Raw genomic sequence first — 25,920 nt, 5'->3', positions numbered from 1 at the left:
CATGTATTGGTGTGGTTTGTGCCCCCAGACACTTTAGTTGGCTGCAGGAGGCTTAGAGGTAAACAGCTGAGTGACTCTACTGTTGACAAACAACCTCCTGAGGTAAGGAAGGGACCCTACCTGGCCCGCAAAGCGTGTATCCATGAATGTGGTGGCTGAATATGCAGTGGTGCAGCTCTGCATATACCACAGCTATCATTGTGAAAAACCATAACTTGGACACTCTTAGAGACAGAGCATCGTGATTTGTTGTAAAATCTTAAGTTGCTCTCAAAGTTTTTTCTGTTATGCCAGAATTTCAGTGTGTGCTGCACTCGTTGTTTGTAGAACATCAAGGCAATATTCAAATTCTGCCCATGTACAGGTCAGCATTGCAGCATCAACAGTTCTGATTGCTTCACTAATTCATGCACAAAGGTTAGCAGTATCGTTGACACATTTTCTATGCACGATTCTTGACGTAACCCCACAAAAAGAAATCTAGTGGCTTGACATTGGTAGAGATAAGGGGCCCTCAGCAAATGTGTAATTTATCACATGTCGCTTGTTCAAACTCCATTGTGGGGGTGTATCACAATGCTGGAAGATGGATGGCGGCAGCTCTTCATTCTGTGGTAGCAGGAACGGTTGGAGCATGTCCAGGTAAATATTTCTTTTTATGGTTTTCTATTCAAAGGTAAATGGGCATATTATCCTATCGTACATTCAGCCCATACCAAACATTAAACTTTGGGCTATCACAGATATATGCTGTATAGGTGTCTAGAACTCAAAATCATAATTTTGTGGTGAGTCACATGTCCAAAAATGTGAAATATTGCTTCATCTGAAAATGGGCACTTTTTCGTGTAAGTATTTTCAGCATCTATGGAGGTCAGCATGCAACATATGACTGCACACTGTAGATGATGATCATTTGGCTACAATGCTTGGACCATATGCAATTTGTACACAGAAAGACATAACCAATTATGTAAAACTTTATTGGCAGTTGATATTGCTTACTGCAATTCGTGTGATGCATGACGAATTGACTTCTGAGGGCTGTGTTGAAATGCAGCATATACTCTGTCAACTTGCTGAAGACACTGGGGAACTGCCAAATCATTGTGCCAGTGGTGCCCTCCTATACTTGTCAATAATTCCACAGTACTATTGCCACAGATTTGGGTTCTACATACCATATGACACATTGCATCTTCTCCTGCTCTGTTGCCATTTTTATGCACTCCTACGCAAATGTGCAACAAGGGACACAGGAAAAAGAAAAGAACATTGAGAGCTCCTAAACGTTTTACAACAAACTATGATTCTGTATTTCTAAAAATTTCCAATTTATGTTTCTTGGAAATGTCAGAGGGGATTTGCAGACACCCAGTATAATTCAAAACAGTATTCAAACAGTAGAGAGAGATGAGAAAAGTCAGATGGTTGAGAAGTCAATGCAGCGGTGATGCTGTCTAAGAAAGAACAGTTTTAGTTCTCTTGCTTTCCAGAAGTACTTTTTCCTGCCACTCCCTTGGTCTTAGATTCACTCTTCTACTCCTGTGCTGTTTTCATCCTCTTCTCCACTTTCCTTCATTTCATTACCTGTTCTGTAGCTGTTCCATACTCATTCTGCACTGTGTTCTCAGCCCTTCCTTCCTTCTTGCTTTCCTAGGATCTTACTGTATTTTTTCTGTCCAGACTGTTTCCCCTATGTTCCCAAATTTTGATTGTGACAAATTTGTTTACAGTAGTTTCATTTTCAATCTTGGAAACCACTCTTGCGTATTGACTTGGTCTGACTTTCCTTGGTTTGCTCTCATAACTCTTCAACTGCCTTTTATAAAATAGTGCTCTGTTAACTTAACAAGAAATTATTATTATTTGTAGTCTGACAGAATTTAACACCACAAGCATTCTGCCACTTTCCTCCCTCTCATCATTTAAGGGCCTGCGTGACTTAGCTTTTATTGACCCCATTTTCCTTTTTTCCATATTCTCTTCAGTTGCAGAAAAACGAACACGTGGTTTCAAATGCTCAGTGTTTTGCCTTCTTTTTCATTGTACTTGGTAAGTATAGTAATTTTGTCTGCCTGTAGTGCTGCTTGATTTTTTCTGCCAGTTTTTGGATGTTGTGTTAATGCATTTGTCTTTGTCACTTACAATTTAGTAAACAATATGACCAGTGGAAAGATCACCACCATTCAATCGCAGTCTCACTTGCCTATGTTTCTGTTGTTTGTTCTGTGTAATTAATACAGATACATTATAGACTGTTTACTCAATGTGCATGTTCCCATATATGAAGAGCTGAGAGCCAGAGTGGACAAATCCAGGTTTCATGTTTTTGGAGCTGATGCCATCTGTGGATTTTTTGCTGAATTAAGTGTTTCACAAAACTGTTAGCTTGGTCTAAATTCCTCATAATGCAGTATAATAACAGAGTAAAGAAAACAGTCTCTATAAAATCCCAATTCCCTTACAAGCCATAGTGGACCATATCCAAGCAGCCAATCGGAACAAATGACTCGTATCATGTGATGTAAACATTCAAGATGGCTGACATAATGCAATAAAATGGTGACATAGTTACAGAAACAAGGAAACATGTGCAAAATAGTGATCAGTGAGTACAAAATACTAGAAAAAGGAAAAGAGACATGGACCAAGAGTATGTTAATTCAAGTGAGAAATGTGTATCTGTGAAAACATACAAAAAACAGGGGTCGTAAATGTGACTTGCGGTTTCATATGTTTGTGCAATACAAATTACCGGGCATGAGTACACAGTACATTATGGTCCATTGGTGATTTTGACCAGTAAAATGCATATTTTTCAGGAATGGTTCATGTAATGAATATTAAGATTCGACGTGGAAATACTAATTGAGAAGATGGTCATAAGCAACATTCACTTAATTATTACGTCAGCGGGGTGCCAACGAAGTGGGATCATGTCTGTTATCTTACCGCGATTCAGTAAACACAAAAACTGACCATTTAATAACATATTCTGACATATTTGGTGGAAGAAATAGTAAACAGTACATAGCTTCACTGTGGACCTGTCTTGTCCACCACCCTCAGTTTAAGATAACAGATCAAAAATTTGTAGAATCAGGTTATTCTTTCCTCCCTTATGACAGGGTCTTCAGTAGTAATGAATCTGCTGAATGAAAGCCCAATCTCTATTTTCAGTTGATGATTATGTGGATCTCATAAAGTACTGCAGGACAAAGAACCCTTTTACAGAAAAAAAGAAACAGTCCAACTTTTTTGATATCAAAGATAATACAAAAATGTAAATTTTCAGTGTGCAAGGAAACGGTAGATGTTGGAAAGGCACAGTGGTTCCAAATTAAATGGATGATGTTTGAAGCATCTGAACCCATGAAAATTAAATGCCACTTTACTACATGAAATAGAAAGCTGGAAAATTATTGGTGTTTCACCAATGAAAAGGGGCAGAAACACTGTTCAGGCTACATTCGCTATTCCTTCCCATGGTGCCTGCCACCAGATTATAAAAGAGCAGTTAAAATAACTAAAACTAAATATGAAGACCTAATGTCTTTGTTACCTTATATTACACCAACTTCTCATCAATTTTTCCAGAATTTGGAGATCGAAAACTAAACAGCAAGAGTGAGTTTGGAGATGACCCACATATGCTTTTTCTAGTTTGACTTTAAAAACTTAGAGCCATAGTGGGTCATCTCCAAGGGTCTGAAATATATATTACTTTGTATTATTATTTTTAAGACAAGATATTTGTTTTTTAGTTTCATGCTGCAAGTATAGTTTCACCAATGTCTACTTTGCATAATAATACTAATAATTTCAAATAATATGCATTCAATAAATCATGTGATGTACTAAACTGTAGATAAATTTTTCTCTGTTTCAAGAAAGTTGCATTTGGCCCACTCTGGCTCTCAGTTCCACATGTAGTCTGAGGGAAATTTGATACCAGTAGAGCACACACATACTATTTCTCAGTTTCTTTTGTTCACAAGGTTATACTTCACGATGCAGGAAACTGAAGCCTGTAGGAAAACCTTTAATGACCTAGATTTAAAGAGTTTGTGACATTTTTGATAACCTCTTGTGGTCAGATTAATGTTTATTAAGAATCTAACTATAGTGATGGTGCCGAACACAACGAAAGTACATTAGAACATAACAGAATTATGTTAGCCAACTTCGAAAGAATATGGAATGACAAACCCTAATTGACAACATACTGTGGGACATAATGCACTTTTACAGTAAGGGGCAGTTTATGGGTGTGCATGGCACTATATAGACACTGATTTACCTGCCAGTACTACGCCCTTATAGGCCAACCACACTTCATCTACCTTGAAAACCTAACAGACGTACAGCTAGTGCAATTATCAATACACTGCACTCCAAAATGTAAATTCTGCTCAGTTAAGTTTTCAAGACAGCCATACTTGGGGAATTTTAATATCTCTATGAATGAATAGCAACAAATTATGGTAGAAGTGAACTACATTGTGGAGGCCAAGAGCCCTATGATTAAGTGGTTGGGCATTCATAATTACATTGAAACAAATTCAAAGATGGCACTTATCAGTATTCACAGAGCTTGCTCAAAGAGGAGTTTGTGCTACCGGTGGTACATAGGCCTCAAATAAGAATAAGAGTTTGTTTTGAAAATGCCGCAACAGAACTAATCTATGTTGGGGAGATGCCAATAATGATCTTTGGCACACGGGAGTTTTTGCACCTCACCAGGATAATCAGGAAAACCATAAATAAATAATTTTATATTCTCGAAGCAAATAAATTCCACAAATTGTGAGTCACGACCAAAGGATCATCGGCAACGGCAGTATTACAACACTCGAATAGCTAAGAGTTTGCCAGTACATCGCACTCACCTGTCTTCAGGCATGGGAGTGAACATTGCACATGCCATAAGCTTTGTTCATTAACTATTCATGTCTAAGCCTCTGCAGGTTGTCAGCGGAAATATACTTAGACACAGTCTTAAAATTCACTGCTTGTGAGAGTTTACTTATACAATGTTACTATCACCGTATGTGCCCAAAGCAAGCTCATTGTGCATTCAGAACAGAGCAATACTCAACAGATGTCTTTCCCACTCAGCTGCCAAGCCAGATCTCTCCTAACAGTGGCACATTGTGCCACTTATCACAATTCTTGGTGGCAGTGACATGAGATACTATGGTTTACCAGATATTAACTCTTCTTGTAATTATATCATTCTCTACTGTTTACTGACCTGGAGACCAACTCTAAATGTTACTTTAACAAACACTCTGACTTTGCTACAGTCCACCCCAACAGAAAGTAAGGTGGACTATTTTTCCTGTGGGCAGTGTCCACTGATGGACTCGTCCACCAGAACTGAAGTGAAGGCGTAACCACCCTCATAAACTGTGTCTTAACTTTTATTGTGGGTTCTTTCTCAGTATCCGTGCACCTGCTACTCCCCTTTACAGCACATGCTGGCTCTACCAATTGTGCTGACTGGTACTATTAGGAGCTGCCAGCCACATCAGCCCCTGAACGCACCATCTGGAACCCTTGCATCCAGCCACCTCAGTAAATTCTGACAGACTCTTGGAATTAAAGCACAAATATCTGCATTATATGCACTCCAATTGTTACGCAGTTTTCACCATTTTTGGTGTAATAAAATACTATATCAATTACCATGTTTTCCAAATAATTACTTTTGTTAATTATTATGCCTAATTGGGTAATTCATTTAATTATCCACTGGAGTGTGCACAGTGTTCCGACAGTACAGTACCACATGTCAAGATGGTCCAATAATCAAGGTATATTGGCTGGTGAAGGCACAGTTTTATTTTTGTGGAATGGTTTTATCACAGTAATGACAATTCACATCTGTTCCTCCTCAGCTAACATGGAGACCTCCAGTTTCCATGTGTTGGGTCAAGATCATTTGTCATATCTGTACCTGTTACTCACCAAAGCCAGATTCTCTTTATATGTTTTCATTCCCACCCTTTTCTAACAAAAGCTTACATGGCATTGCTTTGTGTGTGTGTGTGTGTGTGTGTGTGTGTGTGTGTGTGTGTGTGTGTGTGTGTGTGCTATTATTGTGTGTCCAAGCAAAATTAACACTTCCTGCATGGACATAATGAAATGAGTTAAATATGTAGCATACTGTCATGTATGGCTGCAAACTGATATTCCAGTTTCACTATAGTTTGGCTCATTTTGTGCACTAGTGAAGTGTCAATTTCTGTTATATCTCTAACACATTTTGTGACTTTTCACATATTTATAGGGGCATTGATTTCTCTGTGCCAGTATTACTAAAATTAACTGCAACCACCGTAGATGTTTTTTAGCTTTGTTTTTTATGTAATATGGTTGAAAAAGATACTATTACTTCTTTAATACTGAAACATCAAATAATTTAAGAAACAAGGACGAGCTACAGAAATATGGTTTATAATTAGATTTTGTACTTCATTCTTTAAATCTTGTGGCGGCTATGAGTTCTACACTTCTGCATATTGTTATTTGTTGCCTGGTGTGTGATAATGGCTGTAAGTAGTCTAAATGAAATCACTTGTAGACCATACTCATGTTTTACTTCTCATCATTATTTTAATCATGCACTTATTTTCAGGAAGAAAATGTGCACATGTCTTATAGCCCAAATAAGTTTTTTTTTTTTTTTTGTTATTTTATAAAGCTTTACTTAAAACACAGAGAAATGTTTGTTATCACATGCCTATGTTTATTGTTGGTTCAGTAATTTTTTTTTCATTAATATCAGGACCAAATGATTTTGGAGGATAAAAAGAAGTACAGAATGAAAGGTGGATGCACAGCTTTAGTTGCCCTGTTCATTCTGGGCAAATTATTTGTGGCAAATGCTGGAGATTCGAGGGCTGTACTAGCGAAAAATAGAACAGTCATTCCAATGTCACACGATTTCACGCCAGAGTCGGAAAGGGCACGAGTAAGACACTTGGTATGTATAGCACATTTGTTGAAATTATAATTCTCATTCATGATAAACCATAAAAACTGCAATATTGTATTTTCCAGTATAAAGAATTACTTTTTATATATTTGCATTTCGTGTATTATTAGAGAAAATATTGGCACTAAACTACAAAATTTGTGTATGGGTGGAGGAAATTCAGTAAGAACTTCAATTTCTTGAGCTCATAATGATTCTTTTAATGCCATGTCCCAGAATATAATTAAAAAGCAAACCAGGGCAATTCACAAAATAATTTGAGGAAGAAAATAAATATGTTGAGTTCCTTGTTAATGTGGCATTGCTAATAAACTACATATTTCAATTATATGAGTTGTTACACATCTAATGGCATGAAGCATGAAATACTAGCAATGCTCCTTGTGACTTTTATGATTTGGCCTCAGTTGCTGAGAGTAACTGTATAATATCTGATTCTGACTTTATGTCATTAAAAGTAGTCTCTGCACCACATGTTTTGTGTTTGAATCATCCTATGCTTAAAATTTTCTTCTTCATGAGTGTTCTGTAGTTTTTGAAATGCTGTAAGTAATTTACTGTAATGGCATTAGCAGAGTGTGCTATAATAAAGAAAGATGCAAAGCATGAGTTTAATAGAGACAACTCCCCACGTCCACCACCGTATAGACATTCCAGAGCTCAGTTGCTGATGGAGAAGCAAATGTCATTGTAGCTGTATGACAGATGGTATTCTGCAAGCTTCTAATGCCTCTTCAGTATTGTCAGCTTCATGAGCACATTCAGTATAGGTCTGCATTTATGCTGCGAGTGTTCCAGGCAGTACTGCTATCCTTTCTCTGCCCTCATCAGATATTACTGTCGTGTGGAAGGCTGGCCTTCATCACGACTTTAACTGTACATTTTGTCCTTTAAATTTTACATTGTGCAAGATGACACTTGGGTGCATAATGCCCCAGTTACCTACTGTGGCAGAGACACAATGTGTTCTCTGATGAATCTTGCTTCCATGTAGATTCCAGTTAAAGTCACAGTACGGTTTGCTTCCATAGGAATCAGTGTGATACTTTGGTAGTGATGTGTGACTTGTTGGACATCAGACAATACCAAAAATTCCTGAATCTTTAAAGAACTGAACTCCCATGTTTAAAAACAGCTTCAAAGTTCTGGTTACCTTACAGATGAGTTAATATGTTAAATATTTGATGTTAAACATGCAAGTGAGAATGTTTAAAAATGGTTTGAAAGCATGCTTAAAGTTTTTGGAAGTCGCTAAATGCTCTAATTATGAGATGCTAGGTGAATATAGTCTGGGTAATTTGCACTCCATTTTAAGTAAAAGTAAGTTTTTCACACATCTAAATGTTTATGATGTCATATCTCCTGAACTGTGTGTTCTACAGTAATATAATTTTACAGGTACATTCATTGATATATGAACACGCATCAAAAAAAGGTTTGCATCACCATGGTTCCGAGAACTCCTGAAGATAGACGTTGACTGTAGATATTGTATCACAGACACAGTCGCTTTGACTGTTCGGAGATGTCACTAATCCCATGCAAAGATGTAAACAACCATACATGAGCGCCTATTAAACAAAGCGCCTATTAGACAGAGGAGGTCCAACAGCCGATCAGTTCTAGTCATTCCACCAGGAAGGGGGTACATGGCTCATGTTGTCTGTAGTTCAACCATCCCTAGACAGTCAATACTGCAGTTCGATCGCGTCCGCATTGTTACTTTGTGCCAGGAAGGGCTCTCAACAAGGGAAGTGTCCAAGCGTCTCGGAGTGAACCAAAGCGATGTTGTTCGGACATGAAGGAATACAGATAGACAGGAACTGTCAATGACATGTCTCGCTCAGGCTCCCCAAGGGCTAACACTGCAGTGGATGACCGCTACCTACGGATTATGGCTCGGATGAACCCTGACAGCAATGCCACCATGTTGAATAGTGCGTTTCGTGCAACCACAGAATGTCGTGTTACAACTCAAACTGTGCGCGATAGGCTGCATGATGCACAACTTGACTTCTGACGTCCACCGTTCAGTATTAGCATCACGTTCTTTTCACCGATGAGTGTTGCCTATGCCTTCAACCAGATAGTCGTCGGAGACGTGTTTGGAGGCAACCTGGTCAGGCTGAACGCCTTAGACACACTGTCCAGCGAGTTCAGCAAGATGGAGGTTCCCTGCTGTTTTGGGGTAGCCTTATGTCGGGCTGACATGTGCCGCTGGTGGTCATGGAAGTCGCAGTAACAGCTGTACGATACATGAATGCCATCCTTTGAGCAACAGTGCAACCATATCGGCAGCATATTGGCAAGGCATTCATCTTCATGGATGACAATTCACTCCCTATCATGCACATCTTGTGAACGACTTCCTTCGGGATTACGACATCACTTATCTAGAGACTAAAGTGGCCAGCATGTTCTCCAGACATGAACCCTATCAAACATGCTGGGGATAGATTGAAAAGGACTGTTTATGAACAATGTGACCCACCAACCACTCTGAGGGATCTACGCCGAATTGCCGTTGAGGAGTGGGACAATCTGGACCAACAGTGCCTTGATGAGCTTTTGGATAGTATGCCACGACAAATACAGGCATGCATCAATGCAAGAGGACATGCTACTGGGTATTAGAGGTACCAGTGTGTACAGCAGTCTGGACCACCACCTCTGAAGGTCTCTCTATTTGGTGGTACAACATGCAATGTGTGGTTTTCATGAGCAATAAAAAGGGCAGAAATGATGTTTATGTTGATCTGTATTCCAATTTTCTGTACGGGTTCTGGAACTCTTAGAACTGAGGTGACGCAAAACTTTTTTTTATGTGTGTATATACTGCTTGCAAAGTGTGTCATTAATGGAGTTGCTAGTAAAGAAGTAATACATTGAAATGTCACAGGAAAGTTCCTGTAGAATGTAAATAATTTTGGATGAAAGGAAACCACTAACCACAAAGCAGCAGCTTTGAGTTGTCAATAGGCGCACACAAAAGAAAGAAAACTTGCTCGCAGGAAGGACCGATGTGGGAAGTCAGTGAAGGAAGTGGTTAGTTTCTTAGTTGTGGGAGGTTAGGTTTCAGTCAGTTGGTTGGAGGTGTTGGTCAACAAGAGCAGAAATACCTTCAGTGGGAGCAAAATAACCACCGACAATGGGGTGTCCATGATTTTTGGGTTTATGAATTTTGGGGAGCATTTAGAAGGTAGGTGAGTGGGGTGGTGCTATGGTGAGTAGGGAGTGGATTCAAGTGAGAGGTTCTTGGAAGGGCCTGTAGATTTCAGGAGAGATTGGAGGTTCTGTTGGACTTATAGGATGAGATCAATCTGGCAGAAGTTGTAGTGGAGGAGACAGCCAGTCAACAGAGGCCTTCCTTCAGGCAGCGGTTGCGACCTATCATGACAGTGGTAGAGCGCCTCTACCTGCAGGGGCAATGATTAGGTCAGCATCTGTTTTGAGGTTGTAAATGGCTGTCTTTCCTTCTGCTGAAAGGTCAGTGTTCTTTGGAAGGGATCTTGGGAAGGTTAGGTAGACCAAATTGGAGGTAAGGTATTCCCAGACGCTGACTGGGGATAGTTGGGGGGGGGGGGGGGGGGGGGGGATGGTCGTAGTTGGGTAGTGGTATGAACTGGGAGAGGCAATGTTCAGTGTTGGGATTAGGTTGGCTTTGGTTGGAGGTATTAGTAGCAAAGAAGTGTTTCCACTGTAGGGATCAGGAGAAGGAGAGTAGCTCTTTGATTAATTCAGCATATTTAAAATTCGGTGTAGGGCTGAAATGAGGAACATCTTAACCAGTACTCTTCCAGCCCTTTCTAAAGTGGTGTTCTGTAATCCATCCAACCTACACATCATCATAGTCCATCCCTATGCCAATCTCACTCCCAAACCCTTGTGACAAGGATCATTAGTAGCCACTACCAAACTGTTGTCAAGAACAAAGTGGACCTCATGGTGGCACAACACGGAGTGGAGCACAACATGACCAATTTCAGTGGCTGCTTCACGGCCTGAGCCATCTGGATCCTGCTCTCCACCACCAGTTTCTCCAAGCTGCGCAGATATCCCTCACTCCCATAATAACCTTGGTCTCAGTCTCAGGTAACCCTCTGTCCCCACACCCTCCATGCAACATTTTCCCCATTCCTCTGTCCTTTCAACCCCTCCCAATTGACATCCCTATCTCGCCTTCAGTGTTACCACTTCCAACAGCTGCTACAGTTATGCCGGCCCATATACATGCCCTCTCTCCCTCATTCCTAGCTGGCAAACGAGCTGTGCCCCTTCACGCCACTAGCCACCCACCTCCAGTCCCTCTCCCTGACTCCTGCCTCCCTCTCCCTCTACCCACCCTACTCAACATTACCCCCACGACAACCAGTCCACCTGCCAAAAAATAGTTTTAGTCTAGCTGGCATCACATAGAGGCATAGGCGTGTGTGTGTGTGTGTGTGTGTGTGTGTGTGTGTGTGTGTGTGTGTTTCATTTTACTTTGACTCATCGAAGGATAAGCCTGAAAACTATCAAGGTTCCATTGTTTTGTGTGTGCCTACCGACGACTCAATGCTTCTGCTTTTTGGTGAGGAGACTTTAAGTCAAATGTATTTATAATAAATTAAAATGTCATGTCTGATGCTGAAGTTTTACTGCGTGAACAGGGAAAATTTAGTAAGTTATAAACTTCTTTGCTTTCATCATTTTGTGAAGCTGTCAACGTGAAAAAGTTTCATAAACATTTGAAATTAATTGTAAAGTTTCTTGGAAGTCGCTTAATGTTCTCACCCACAAATACTGTATGAATAAAGTCTAGGTATTTGCATGCCATCAGTTATGCTTGCTTAAGACAAACACACTTTTAACATAAAACTATACCTCTTCATGAGTAGACTATGACGACATTTAAAAATATTTAATACGGTCAGTAATTGTGCAAAATATTGAAAATCAAATTTTTCTCCAAGGCATACCCAGCTCATTGTCCTGCATGATAAGGCATGTTCCCATTCATTTTTCTAAACCAAGGAAGTTCTGTGGTGTAGACACAATTTTTTTGACCTGAAAGGTTGCCTGACTATTCCTCGGCTGAGCATATATGGGGATGTCCCTTTGGTCGTTACTAATTCCATATTGGTGTGACATGAGGTCACGTTCATATCTACTGCAAGTGGCTTTTTTTAATGGAAGCTATTTCCTTATTGATTAATTTAGTATACATGATGATGAACATTTTCTGTTTAAGGAGTTTGATATCATTTACATATTTTGAATTTCATCTTTCTAAAATAAATTATGTTTTTCTTACTGCAGGCTGCCCTGAAACCTGAGCTGTTGGGTAATGAGTTCACACGTCTAGATTATATTAGACGACCGACAGTACACGATTTGGGGAAGAAGATTTTGTATCGAGACGCATTCATGAATGGATGGGCATACAAAATCGTTACCCGCGATGATTTAAAATACCCTGTTGTTGTCGGGGAAGGGAAACGGGTATGTTATTTTTTGTGTGTGGTCAATCTATTTTCCTTCTCTGCAGCTGTGCAGAGTTATTGTGTGAGTTATTTGGTTTGAAGTAGTTGTACACAAGTTCTCCATTGAGTCAAAAATGGAATTTTAAGTGAAATGACTTCGCAAATTAGAGATTAATCAGGTCCTAATGTATTCTTTGAATATTTGTCTATATGAAATGAAATGAAAAATGAATCCTAGTGTATCACATCATGTGGAATCATTAAAAGAACTTGGGATCCAGGTGTGCTACTTTGTAATAATACAGAATGGTCCATAAGTGTGGAATCACCCTTCCAAAACAAAAACAGGAAGAACAGAAATTTAAATTCAAGTAGTATGAGATGGGAGAGGGAGAAAACGTGATGCTGTAACCACCCTCTTGGGTGGAATTCATAATTTTTCAATTGAAAGACTATCATATGATATACAAAACAGATAAATAATTACTCAATACAAACAATGGTCCTTTAATTTGAGCATAACTATATTTGTTTACAAGTTAACTCATATTGTGTGTGTGGGCGAAATTATTATTTTTGATGTACAGCTGACCCGTTTCCTGCAAGGTGCGGCGAGTACTGCCCTCTGGACTCGTACTGAATGTTGCCAAAAGAGCAGTTGATGTTGCTTCATCCATAGCAGTTCTTGTTCATCCAGCTTATGATTTGCGTGCGACAGAGACAATTTCATGGAATTTCACAAGAAGTTTCATCGTTGCACTGTGGGTAATGTGTGATCTGTCTAGGAGGCATTGATCCTCTGTGGTAACACGGGTGCTCCTCTCTCCTGATATCAGGACGATCTCAATGCATTCAACATGTGTTAACACTGTCAGCTTTCACGTCACCTGTGAGAAATAAGCTTCAGTCATAACTTAAATAAAGCAGTTTTCACATGAAAGGCTTAACTGTTTTTCTCCTGTTATTCTCTATCTGTTTGGTATGTCACATGGCCCCCTTTTCATTTGAAAATTATGAGTTCCGTCCAAGATTGCAGCTTCAAAATGGCTACCATGCTGTTAGCATAGCCTGACAGATTTTCCCCTTCTCCCATCTCCTACTGATTGGCTTTAAATTTCTGTTTATCTACATGGTTTTGCTTTAGAAGTGTGGTTCCGCATCTGTGGAGTTACCTCTACCCTGTAGGTTTGATATTTACCATGCACAAGGCCACAAGGCAAATGAAGTCGCTTTTCAGGATTTTTAGAGTTTGTCTATACTTAGGTGTTAGATTGGTTGTGAATGCTAAAAAACATTGAACATATTTGTGCTGCAGCGGTCTGTAAGAAGTGAATATTTTATGAAAGACTAATTGCGTGGAAACATACATAAAACATTTTGAAGCTGGAAAAAAAAAAGGTCCAAGAATGAAAAGTACAAAATTATGATTGTTAGTATGACAATGAAAAAATCCTGTGTGGTGTATAAAACATGAAGCAAGGACAGAAAACATTCATTACAAAGAGACAAAATAGGCAGATGTCCCTATTATAAGGCAGCAAAGCAACTGTGAAGGTTAGCTATATTGTGTCAAGCAGCAGATCCAGCAGTCGGGTGGCAACATTGGCCATTCATATAAATTGACTCTGTCATGGTAATGCCTGTAAATAATGTATCACAGCTATCACACCAAAGTTGTTATATAATATGGTTTTCACAAGTGGAATGTAGCTTTTCGAGCCAGGACTGTAGTTGTTTATAAGGTTAGTGCTTCTCTGTGACTTGTTAGAAGAGATACAAAGGATTTGGGGAGCCTAAAAAATTTATTATGGAGCTATTGTTGGTGCTGTGTGAAATTTATGTCAGGAGAGGTTATACGGAGTCTTTACAGATATGCGAATAGACATTGGAAAGGATGGCTTGTTGGACAGAGGAAATGGAAACATAGCAAGTTTCTGGAGTTATGAAAAGATTTGTGTCTTATAAGAGACAAAGATGTCTGGATATATCAAAAAAGGAAGAATCAAATGGTGTATAGGGTAAAAATTTACAACAGAAACTGGAAACCACATTAAAAACAATCATTCAGTGAGGGAGAAGGGGAAATAAATTGAATATGCCATAAAATGTGGGAGGGATGAATTGTAGATAGCTGGAAGTTGGGGAACAAACTTACAGCAAGATGGTGGGAAGAGAGAGGATGGTGTTAAGAGAGGAATTAAGAGATTAAATATATTTATATAGCAAAATTCTGGTACTTCAGAAGTAAAGGAGACTACTCACCATAAAGCAGGAGCATTGAGTTGTTGACAGGTACACACACAAAAAAAGACAGAAAACTTGCTAGCTTTCAGAGTAATCTTTTCTTGAGCTACATTATAAGCACACACAAGCACACATATGCCTGTGCCTGTACATAGTGTCGGTTGGATGCACGATGCTAGGAGTGCAGTTCGGCTGGTGGACTAGGGTGAGGTGAAGGTTTGTCATGTGGGGTGGGTTGAGGAAGACAGAAGTGAGAGACAGATAGAGGGGTTGGGGTGCGTAGCTAGCACTTAGAGGGAAGCAGTAGGTTGGCTGGCTAGGAATGTGGGAGGGAGGGGTGGCAGGTGCGTGGGTTAGGCATCTGATGCACAGGACTCAGAGCCCTGGGGAGCAGTGCACCTGGAGGTGACACGGAGAGATGAGTGGGGATGGTGTGATGGACAGGGGAAGGGAGTCTGTTGGGTGGGCAGTATGGGGACAGTTGGTTAACAGAAATTGAGGCCAGTATGGTTCTAGCAACGTAGGATTTGTTGCAAGGATGACTTCCATCAGCATAATCAGAAAAGCTGGTGGTGGAGGGAAGGATCCAGATGGCTCAGTTCATGAAGCAGCATGTTGCATTCAGCTGCATGTTGTGCCACCGGGTGGTCTATTTTGTTCTTGGTCACAGTTTGGTGGTGACCATTCATTGTTGTGAACTGCTGGTTGGTTGTCACTGACATAAAAAGCTGTGCAGTGATTGCACCAGAGTTGGTATGTGACATGGCTGCTTGCACTGGTGGCCCAACCTCCGGTGGGATAGGATAGTCAATGACAGGACTGGAGTAAAGGTGCTGGGTGGGTGTATTGTACAGGACTTGCACCTGGGTCTTCTGCAGGCTGTGAAGGTCCTCGTGAGACCTTCAGTATATTGGACAAAGGAGTTCTCTTTTGTGGGTGGCCAGGCTGTATGGAACGGATGGCAGTAGTTGAAATGCAAGTACTCTTAGGTACTATTGGTGGTTCCTGGGTCTAACATGAATGGAGGTGTATATGGGGCCATCAGAGAGGTGGAAGTCAGCAGCCAGGAAGGCGGTGGCACATGTGTTGTAGAGGACCAGGTGAAGCAGATGGGAGAGGTTTTGAGGTTGTGAAGGAATGAGGATAGGATGTCTTGGCCCTGAATTCAAATGATGAAGATATCATAAATGAACCTGAACCAGACAAGGGCTTAGGGGTTTTGACAGGCTAGGAACGTTTCCTCCAGACAGTCCATAAAAGAAGTTGGCATAGGAGGATATCATGTGGATGCCCATGGCTGTGTCATGGATTTGTTTATACATCTTCCAAAGTAGAAGTAGTTGTGTTACACATACAGTTTTTAACGTGTATGAGGATTGAGGTAGTGAGTTTGGAATCTCAGTAACATTGGGAAAGGTAGTGTTTGATAGCCGCAAGTCCATGGGCATGAGGGATGTTGGTGTATAGGAAGGTGGCTTTAGTGGCGACAAGTAGGTATCCAGGAGGTAAAGGGGTGAGGATGGTGGAGAGTCGGTGAAGGAAGTGATTAGTATCTTTGTTGTGAGAGGCTGGGTTTCAGGCAGTTGGTTAGAGGTGTTGATCAACAAGAGTGGAAATCCTTTCAGTAGGAGCATAATAACCAGGTACATTGGGACATCCAGGATTACTAGATTTATGTATTTTGTGGAGCATGTAGAAGATGGGCGTGCAGTGTGTCATTGGAGTGAGGTGGGAGATGGACCCAGGGGAGAGGTTCTTGGATTGCACTACAGGTTTCAGTGGGGATTAGAGGTTACAGACATTTGGCGGAAGTCTTCTGTCAGGTAGTCACTACAGTTCATCATGACAGAAGTGGAGCCTTTGTCTGCCGGGAGGATGATTAGGTCTGGATCTGTTTCGAGGTTGTGTGTAGCTCTCCTTTCTTCTGCTGAAAGATTATTATTTTTAGGAAGGGCCTTGGGAAGGATGGTGAGGCCAAGTTGGAGGCAAAAAATTCCTAGAATGTGACCAGGGGGTGGTTAAGTGGAAGGGGGCTAGGATCACTTTTGGATGGTGGAATGAACTGGGAAAGGCAAGATTCAGTTCTGTGATTAGGTTGGCTATGGTTGGAGGAACTGGTGGCAAAGAAGTGTTTCTATTGTAGGGATTAAGAGAGGAAGAAAAGGTCTGTAACGAGTTCACTGGGGTTAAACTTGGATATGGGACTGAAGATGAGACCTTTGGATAGGACTGAAACTTTTATGGGATTGAGGTTTCTGGTGGAAAGTTTAACAACAGTGTTTTGGGCCTGTTTGAGTTCTGGGTTTCGTGGGGTGTTGGGAGAGAGTGCTACAAGATGTGGCCATTTGAAAAGATCAACTGGTCAGGGTCTGGGTGCTACGAGGGGTTGATGAGGGGCTTCACTATGGGTGGGATGGATGTTGATGGGTAATGGTGCTCCAAGAGTAGGATATCAACAGGTTGGCTAGTTACGAAGGTGTTGTTTGGAATGCACTTCCAGATGTTGGAGGGTAAATGTTTCCATTTTGGAGATGTGGTTTATATAGTTAGTATTGCACAGTAACAGTATCATGTGGAGGGAGCAGATATGATTCTGGGATGCCTGTGCCATGGTGCTGTGTTTCTGTAATACCACACCGCCTGTGAAAGTAGCCAAATTACATACCAACTCTGCTGTCATCACTACACAACTTTTATGTTGGTTTGACAACCAACTAGCTGTCCACTAGAATGAATGGTCACTGCAAATTTGTGGCCAAGAAAAAAAATAGACCACTCAGTGTCACAAAGTGCAGCTGAGCACAACATGCTTGAATTCAGTTGCTGCTTCACGACCGGGCCATCTGGATATTTCTCCCCATCGCCAGTTTTTCTGAACTACATGGATGGGAGTTATCCTTGCAACACATCCTGTGCTGTCAGAATCATCCTGGTCTCAATCTCTGTTAACATTGTCTCTTTCACTTGTAAGATATAAATATCCATGTTCATGCTCTATAGTGAGGTTCCATGTGTGAAGTTCCACCATTCTAATATCAGAATGAGGGGGAGGGGATGCTGATGGATCTACATTATCTTTGTCCTAAAACAGCTGCAAATATTCCTGCAATGAAAAAGTCCTGCATGGAGTACAGAACACAAAGCAAGAACACAAAACATTTACCATACCAAATGGTGTGTTCTTGTTTCATGTTCTGTATTCCATGCAACAAAAATTGAGCATTGAAGTAAAAACCTCAGTTAGGCTATTTTGGAGTCTGGTGAGTGACAGTTGTCATTTAGTAATTTAATATATCACAGTTAATAAAGTTATACAGACTTCATAGATTATGCATTATCTTCAGATTTTCAGCTCCCTGTGGGCCTACATACTGTGCTAGTTGACAAAACAAGTGTTGCCCTCTGAATCTCAAGTGCAGTAATTAATGTAAGCAGTTTATATGAGAGGCATTCAATAAGTAATGCAACATATATTTTTTTCTGAAAGCAGGTTGGTTTTATTCAAGATTCCGATGCACCATATTATTCCCCACTCTTTTGACTACGAAACCCCATTTTTCAACATAATCTCCATTCAATGTGACGGCCTTACACGACTTTACTGGCAGGTCCTGTTTGCATGCATGGTACCACTCTACTGGTCAACATTGGAATCAACATCTTGGTGCATCAGTAACCTCCCTACCATCCATGTACTGCTTCCCACTGAGTGCATCCTTCATTGGGCCAAACTCGTTGCTCTTTATGGTGTTCTGTTAGGCGGCAAAGAACCTAGCGGGCGCACACACACCTTTGAGTACCCCAACTGTTGGACCAGTGTGTCAGCACTTCAAACAGAGATGTCCAGTTGTTCAGTGAGCTTTTTAATTTGGTCTGTCAGTCACTCTGAATGATAATGTCCTCACATTCCAACAATGCGAGAGTCACAGCTGTGTGTGACCAGCTGGCACACGGGAGATCGGTTGGGTTTTTGCATGACCTTGTTGCAATGACGACAGACACCTCACCCAATGGCTAATTGTGCTTTTGTTCACTGCCAGGTCTCTGTAGACATTCTGCAGGTGCCTACGAATATCTGTGGTGCTCTGGTTTTCCACCAAAAGAAACTCAGTGACAACTCTCTGCTTGAAATCCATTTCCCCGACAGACTCCATTTTCAGAGCCAGCTGGCAGTTATAAGAGTCGAGGGGCATGAAAGGGAAGCAGCGGTTGGGAAGGGAGTGAGACAGGGTTGTAGCCAGTCCCCGATGTTATTCAATCTCTATATTGAGCAAGCAGTAAAGGAAACAAAAGAAAAATTCGGAGTAGGTATTAAAGTCCATGGAGAAGAAATAAAAACGTTGAGGTTCGCCGATGACATTGTAATTCTGTCAGAGACAGCAAAGGATTTGGAAGAGCAGTTGAACGGAATGGACAGTGTCTTGAAAGGAGGATATAAGATGAACATCAACAAAAGCAAAATGAGGATAATGGAATGTAGTCGAATTAAGTTGGGTGATGCTGAGGGAATTAGATTAGGAAATGAGACACTTAAAGTAGTAAAGGAGTTTTGCTATTTGGGGAGCAAAATAACATGATGGTCGAAGTAGAGAGGATATAAAATGTAGACTGGCAATGGCAAGGAAAGCGTTTCTGAAGAAGAGAAATTTGTTAACATTGAGTATAGATTTAAATGTCAGGAAGTCGTTTCTGAAAGTATTTGTATGGAGTGTAGCCATGTATGGAAGTGAAACATGGACGATAAATAGTTTGGACAAGAAGAGAATAGAAGCTTTCGAAATGTGGTGCTACAGAAAAATGCTGAAGATTAGATGGGTAGATCACATAACTAATGAGGAGGTATTGAATAGAATTGGGGAGAAGAGGAGTTTGTGGCACAACTTGGCAAGAAGAAGGGACCGGTTGGTAGGACATGTTCTGAGGCATCAAGTGACCACAAATTTAGCATTGGAGGGCAGCGTGGAGGGTAAAAATCGTAGAGGGAGACCAAGAGATGAATACACTAAGCAGATTCAGAAGGATGTAGGTTGCAGTAAGTACTGGGAGATGAAGAAGCTTGCACAGGATAGAGTAGCATGGAGAGCTGCATCAAACCAGCCTCAGGACTGAAGAAAACAACAACAACAACAACAACAACAACAACAACAATAGCGCTGTCACCTATTGTAACTTCATGAATCTACAGGCACTAAAGCAGGAATATGCCACGATATCCCACAACAAATTCCACATTTCTTCAACCGAAATAGGCTGAGAAAAAAAGTGTTGCATTACTTATTATTACATGTATATGTTAGACAGTAAACCTTGAGCACATATTATAGGAACATGTATTAAGTGCCAAATGAGAGTCCACAGTCAGCCGGTCGTCTACTTAAAGCAATGGTCACAATTTTTCTTGTATATGTGAGGTGTGTGCTGCTGACTCAGAGCTTCATGTTGCACTGACTGCAGTTCTGAAAGGATATCATCTGACTGGGACAGTGATAGCGTTTACACATGGTTATTAGTTGCTCCCCATACTTTCTGGCAAAGCATTTGGCTGTGCAGGGCTGTAGTCAGCTAGGGCATGTTGTCATGTGGCTGCAACAGCCTGGATTATTTCTGATTGTGCCATCAGCAGCCTCAAGGAAATCGGGTTTGGAGTGCATACCGTGACTTGTACCAATAGATTTCCATGCCGGTATGTACTGCTAATGCTGAGGTAGGACAACATTGCTCTTACCATAAAGGGTAAGGAGGAAGGGACTCATAGGAGAGACTGAAATGGATCTTTAAAATAAAGGATTTCAGTATTTACGACCAATGCTCCCATTTATAAAAAAATGTATTGACAATAATACGGTTGTGGTGCACACGGTTCCCAATGGAATTGGACATCAATGGACACAAGAGAAGTGTACAGTGACATAAATAGCCACACAGGCTTTATTGATGAGGTCATGGCCTTAATTGGAAACAAATATTGAAAGAGAGGAGTTCTTCTTGCTTACAAAGATGGAATTAAGGAAAAACTCTAGGACTTAGCATTTCTACAAGCACAGTTACAAGGACCCGTAATGGAGTTGTGCCAAGAGACTGTAAAACTTGGAAATTAGCTGTCTTAAGATTTGCTCTCCTGTCATTAAGGCAAGAACTGAACTGTTAAGAGACGAAAATAAGTTTTAAGGATGAACTTGGAAGACTCACCATAGTATGAAACTGGAAATTGTACAGCCCATGGTGTACAACGTTTCCCTTTGAAAAATACAGGGTGAGTTTTTTCCACTGTGTACAAACTCAAGGGATTGATCAGTGAGAGGATACGAAACAAAAAGGGTCTAATGAACTTATGTCCAGAAATGCATGGTTTCCATGCTAGAGACCATTTATTCAGTCCTACTTTGTTACAGAGACTGCAGGCTAATACACACTGTACCATGTATCCACAGCTACAGTATGCATGGTTTCCTTCTAGAGGGCGGTATTGTACCTCATACGTCATGTCTTTGTGCCCTCTCCTGCTACAGTAATTGGTAATGTTGTGTCTGATTCACTTCTCTTGCTGACTCATGTTGTAGTGGATCTGATACAGCATTGTACACAATGGTTCTGTATTCGAATCGAGAGTTTGCCGACAGGCTGTTTACTTATAGAAAGACAAATGGCAGTGGGGGAAGGCAGCAAGGTTGTATCAGGAGACCTATCCCCATTGACAACAACCACAGCATTCAGTGTCTGAGACAGGTTTGTTCAGGAAGCAGGAAATCATGAAGGACGTACCTGAAATGTTTGGACCCAGACTTGGAGGAAAACGTGATTAACACTGTGGAAGGCAGTTGGCCTGCCACTGCGGAGTAAGCCAGGTTACCCACAATTGTTACTACCCTTATCACTTACAGCATGTGCAGAGCTTACTAGCAACAGACTTTCTACACTGGAAGTAGTTTTGTCACTGGCTTCACAGAACCCCCATGATATGGTGACAGCAAATCATAGGCATCAGTGCAGCTGGAATTTGTGAGCTGGGATAATTGGTGACTGTATTTTGGGACCAGTCTTCCTTCCATGTCAACTAACAGGCCGGAACTATTGGTATTCCTTGCAGGTGACTGTGTCTCTCCTGCTGGAGGAAGTGCCATTGATGATTCAAAGGGTTAAGTGGCTGCTATATGATGGTGCTCCAGTCCACTTTGCTGTTAATATCTGGACGCATCTCAGTCGTGACGAGGGGGTCCAGTTGCATGGCCTGCTCATTCACCAGATCTCAAAACATGTGATTTCTGGTTATGGGGTCATCTCAAAAGTATCATGTATGCAGAGCCCATACCAGATGTGGAGACACTGGGACAGCGTATTCATGCTGCCTTTGACACTGTTCGGATGCAGCCTGGTAAATGTGAACGTGTGAGACAGAACATGCTATGGTGTGTACATCCTTGCATTGAGGCACATGGAAACCATGCATTTCTGGACATAAGTTCATTAGACCTTTTTTGTTCTGTATCCTCTCATTGGTTAATCTTGAGAGTTTGTACACAGTGGAAAAAATCAGCCTGTATATCAAGACTGTGGACTCATGTAAAAACCAGAGTAACTGATGGTTTTGACAACACTTTCATGGTTGATATAAATATGGCTCAGGGATGGTGACAAATGAGAATTTCTACTAGGCAATATCCTCCCTGGGGACATACGGTGAACTGACAAGCCATAATATCATAGACTAAGAGAAAATCTGGAAGATACTTACAATTAAAATGTAAGGATGCCCTCATTCATGTGAAACGACATTGCAAAGACATTAGCAAAACTTAAGCCTAAGAAGGCCCCAAGTGCTGCTGGTCTTCATCCCAAAGTTTTGCATTAAACAATATGACAGAGTGGCCCCTTTGTTATGGAGCTATTCAACAATTATCTTGGACTGGGAAGAGTTCCAGAGTGTTCAAAAACTTCAAGAGTAGTTGTAATTGAAAAGTCAGAAGATACGTTCCCAGCAGCTTGTAAGTCGCATAGACCTTCTTGCCCCCCAAGGCACTGGACATGGTTCAGCAGCATCTCCTGTGTGATGTATTGCGGAAATATAGTGAGCTACATGACCGTAACCTGTGGCACTTTGTCTCAAGAAGAGATACCCTGTTGATGCCGCCATTGTGCTCGTCTTAGTAACTCGACCCACAAATACATATTTGCAATAATATTGGACATTTCGGGTGACTTTGACAACCTGTGGAGGTCTGTAGTGTTTGCATACCAAAGATAATACTGATTCCAGACACTTTGTACCTTAACCTCCAGGGAAGAGTACTAAAATGGAATGCGAGCAATTTTAAGATAATCAAATGTTCACCAAAGGATGCCCACAAGGACTGATCTGTGGCTCAAGTTTTTGGAACACATGCATCGAACAGCTCCTCACCATTGTGGATGTGTATAAATTAACTGAAGGTATGGTGGCATATGTAGACAACTTGCTTGTAGTGGTGTCAGCTGATTCTCAGGCAATATTAAGAGCAAATACAGTTCTTGATTGAAAGCACCAGTGGTGCATTGGCAGTTAATTGCCTGTAGCAATGAGCAAAATAATATTTTATGTATTTAGCATTTGATGTTCCTAGACAATTAAAAGTACATCAGCAGTTACAAACACGTAAATAGTAAGTAGCCAGCTAAATAAATGAAAAGAAATAAATCAAATATTAATGTCAAACTTTTTCCAACCGTACAGCACTTTAGAGCCAATTAGATGCAGTTCTCCCAGCAGTCCAGTGACAGCATGTTGGGGCAATTCTCAATGGTCTGTGCTACCTCGTTGCAGTCACAGCTTGAAGAGCCTCACCATAACCAGCTGTAAAGTGTTGCAATTGTTTCTCCCATCCCACATCTGATTCGATTCAGTTTGCGCCAGGTGACATGAAGAAGTGTAAAGCTACTAGTTAATAGTTGAGTTTTCGATCCGAGAGAAGACTGCACAGGGTGAAGATGACCACTCTGATTTCCAGGCAGTCAGAGAATTTTGAAACCATTGACAAATAGGACCATGGCAGGTGTCCAGGCTGCTGGACAAGACTTCAGACCTTGTTAAATGATTATGTGTATGGGAAGAGACATTCTTATGTACACACACACACTGGTGTCCAAAATTAAAGCAACAAACCGCAATTTCCCTGCCTTGTGTCTAATACCTCATATATTCATACAAACTGTCGACAGATGTCCATACAGTTGTGTTAAGCACAGAAAATGGCATTCTGGTCAATGGACAACCACGTCAACAATGATGTCGGGGCACCTATCAAGTGGGGTTGTGTTTGCTGGGTAGTCCCACAACCACAATTGCTGTTTATACAGTCACTGACAGTGCAGTAAGGCACAAAGAAGACCTGACTCTGTGCAGTGGAAGGCCATAAGATGAATGGAAGCAGGAAAGTCACAAACTGATGAGGTCCGAAGGCTTAATGTGAACCATTTTGTTATTTCTAGGATGCGGCGACAATTTATAGAGACCCCCAAAGACCAGGGCAGGGCCGACCACGTGTGATATCAGAAAGAGAGGACCGTTATTTGGATGTAAGGGCACAACAGTATGACCTTATTACTGCATAGCACCTGGCATCTGACCTCGCAGCATCCACTGGACGTGTTGTATTGAGACAAATGGTGTCCAGAAGTCTTTGGCAGAGTGGCCTTTGTTGTTGGAGACCTGCTGTATGTGTACCTCTGATGTGTATTCACAGAAGGAAATGTCTAGAGTGGATTCATCAACGTGCCATCTGGGCGTTCGAGCAGTAGGTCAGTGTTCTTTTCACAGCTGAGTCCTGATTTGGTCTGGAAAGTGATTCACAACACATTTGCATCTGGAGGGAACATGGAACAAGATTTTGGGACCCAAACATTATGGAAAGAGACCGATGTTGAGAAGGATCCCTAATGTTGTGGGCAGGGATTATGTTGACCACATGTACACCTCTTCATGAAATTGTGTGGGTGAATCAGCAGGGTGTAATTGCTGCCAGATATCATGATGAGATCTTGGGACCTTGGTTGTTGGGAGGTGGAGCATGCTCAGACTTTGTATTCATGGACTATAATGATCAACCTCATACAGCAAGAGCGGTTGATGTTTTCTTGTAAACGGAAGATATTGCATGGGTGGCATGGCCTGCTCGCTCTCCCAATTTGAATCCCATAAAGCATGTCTGGGATGCACCTGGGAGACAAGTTGCACCATGTCGGCATCCAGCGACCATTCTCCAAGACTTGCGACCAGCTTTCCGGGAAGAATGGGTGTCATTTCCTCAACATGAGATTGATGATATCATTCACACCATGCTCTATCATTGTCAGGCTTGTATTGCTGCAAGAAGTGGTCACACCCCATACTGAGCACATTAACCAGTTGTCGGAATGTGTGTGCAAATCCATTAAATTGGAAAAAATTAAGAACATTTTTGTCTACCATTATGCATGTTGCAGTTGTTTACATTCTGTATTCTTTACATTGTTTCTACTTTACTATCACCTGTTTATACTGTTTATACTGTTTTGTGGCAGAATAAACACAACCTTACAAAATTTCTATCTGATGCTTTAATTTTGGACACCAGTGTATTATGGTAGGCCAAGTAACTTTTGTTGAATACTGTACTAAACTTCAAAGTGGCACAGAAATGTGACATTATGTTTCAACATGGTCACCAAACCTCTGTAAACAACAGTCTGCATAGTCCACCAGTTGTTCAATTTCTTGGCGATAGAAATCCACTCCGTGGTCACAGAGCCATTTGAGAACTGCTGTCCAAACATTCTCATTATTGGAAAATCCCCCCTCCGTCCTGCCCCCACCCACAACAAGATGTTCTTCCTCAATTGCCTGGAGATTGTCCTCTGCAGTTGATGTTGATAGCTGTCCTTCCCAATCAACATCGCCCACATCTGTGCGACATTGGACAAATTGTTGACACCATTTCACAACAGCTTGATGCAAAATATCTTTTTGTCCATATGCTGCAGAATTTCATAGTGTATCTGTGTGCAATTTGGATGGAGTTTTATGGATGATACATCTGAAGGGATTGTGGAGGGTTATAAGGTCTCTCAAAGTTGGTAGAGAGGTTTGGGTTGATAACAAAGTAGTGTAATTAGTATGGGATGACTGTGTGGTAAAATTCCTTTTATTGTGATAACTGGCTTTTGAAAATCATTACTCTGGTAGAGAAGAGAGTCCTTATG

General features: G+C 41.1%; 1 protein-coding gene across 2 annotated transcripts in view; it reads left to right on the top strand.

Moving 5' to 3' along the window:
* Positions 1–25,920, top strand: part of LOC124721550 (protein phosphatase 1H) — a 174,769-nt gene that overhangs the window by 105,407 nt on the left and 43,442 nt on the right. For both annotated transcript variants that reach the window (XM_047246583.1, XM_047246582.1), the window contains exons 4-5: positions 6,794–6,991; positions 12,302–12,484. In XM_047246583.1, coding sequence (XP_047102539.1) covers positions 6,794–6,991; positions 12,302–12,484 — 381 coding nt within the window. The remainder of the gene's footprint in view (positions 1–6,793; positions 6,992–12,301; positions 12,485–25,920) is intronic.

This window comes from Schistocerca piceifrons, chromosome X (genome assembly GCF_021461385.2).
Source record: "Schistocerca piceifrons isolate TAMUIC-IGC-003096 chromosome X, iqSchPice1.1, whole genome shotgun sequence".
NCBI lineage: Eukaryota > Metazoa > Arthropoda > Insecta > Orthoptera > Acrididae > Schistocerca > Schistocerca piceifrons.
The sequence above is the reverse complement of the archived record's forward strand: the minus strand, read 5'-3'. Positions and strand labels throughout refer to the sequence as shown.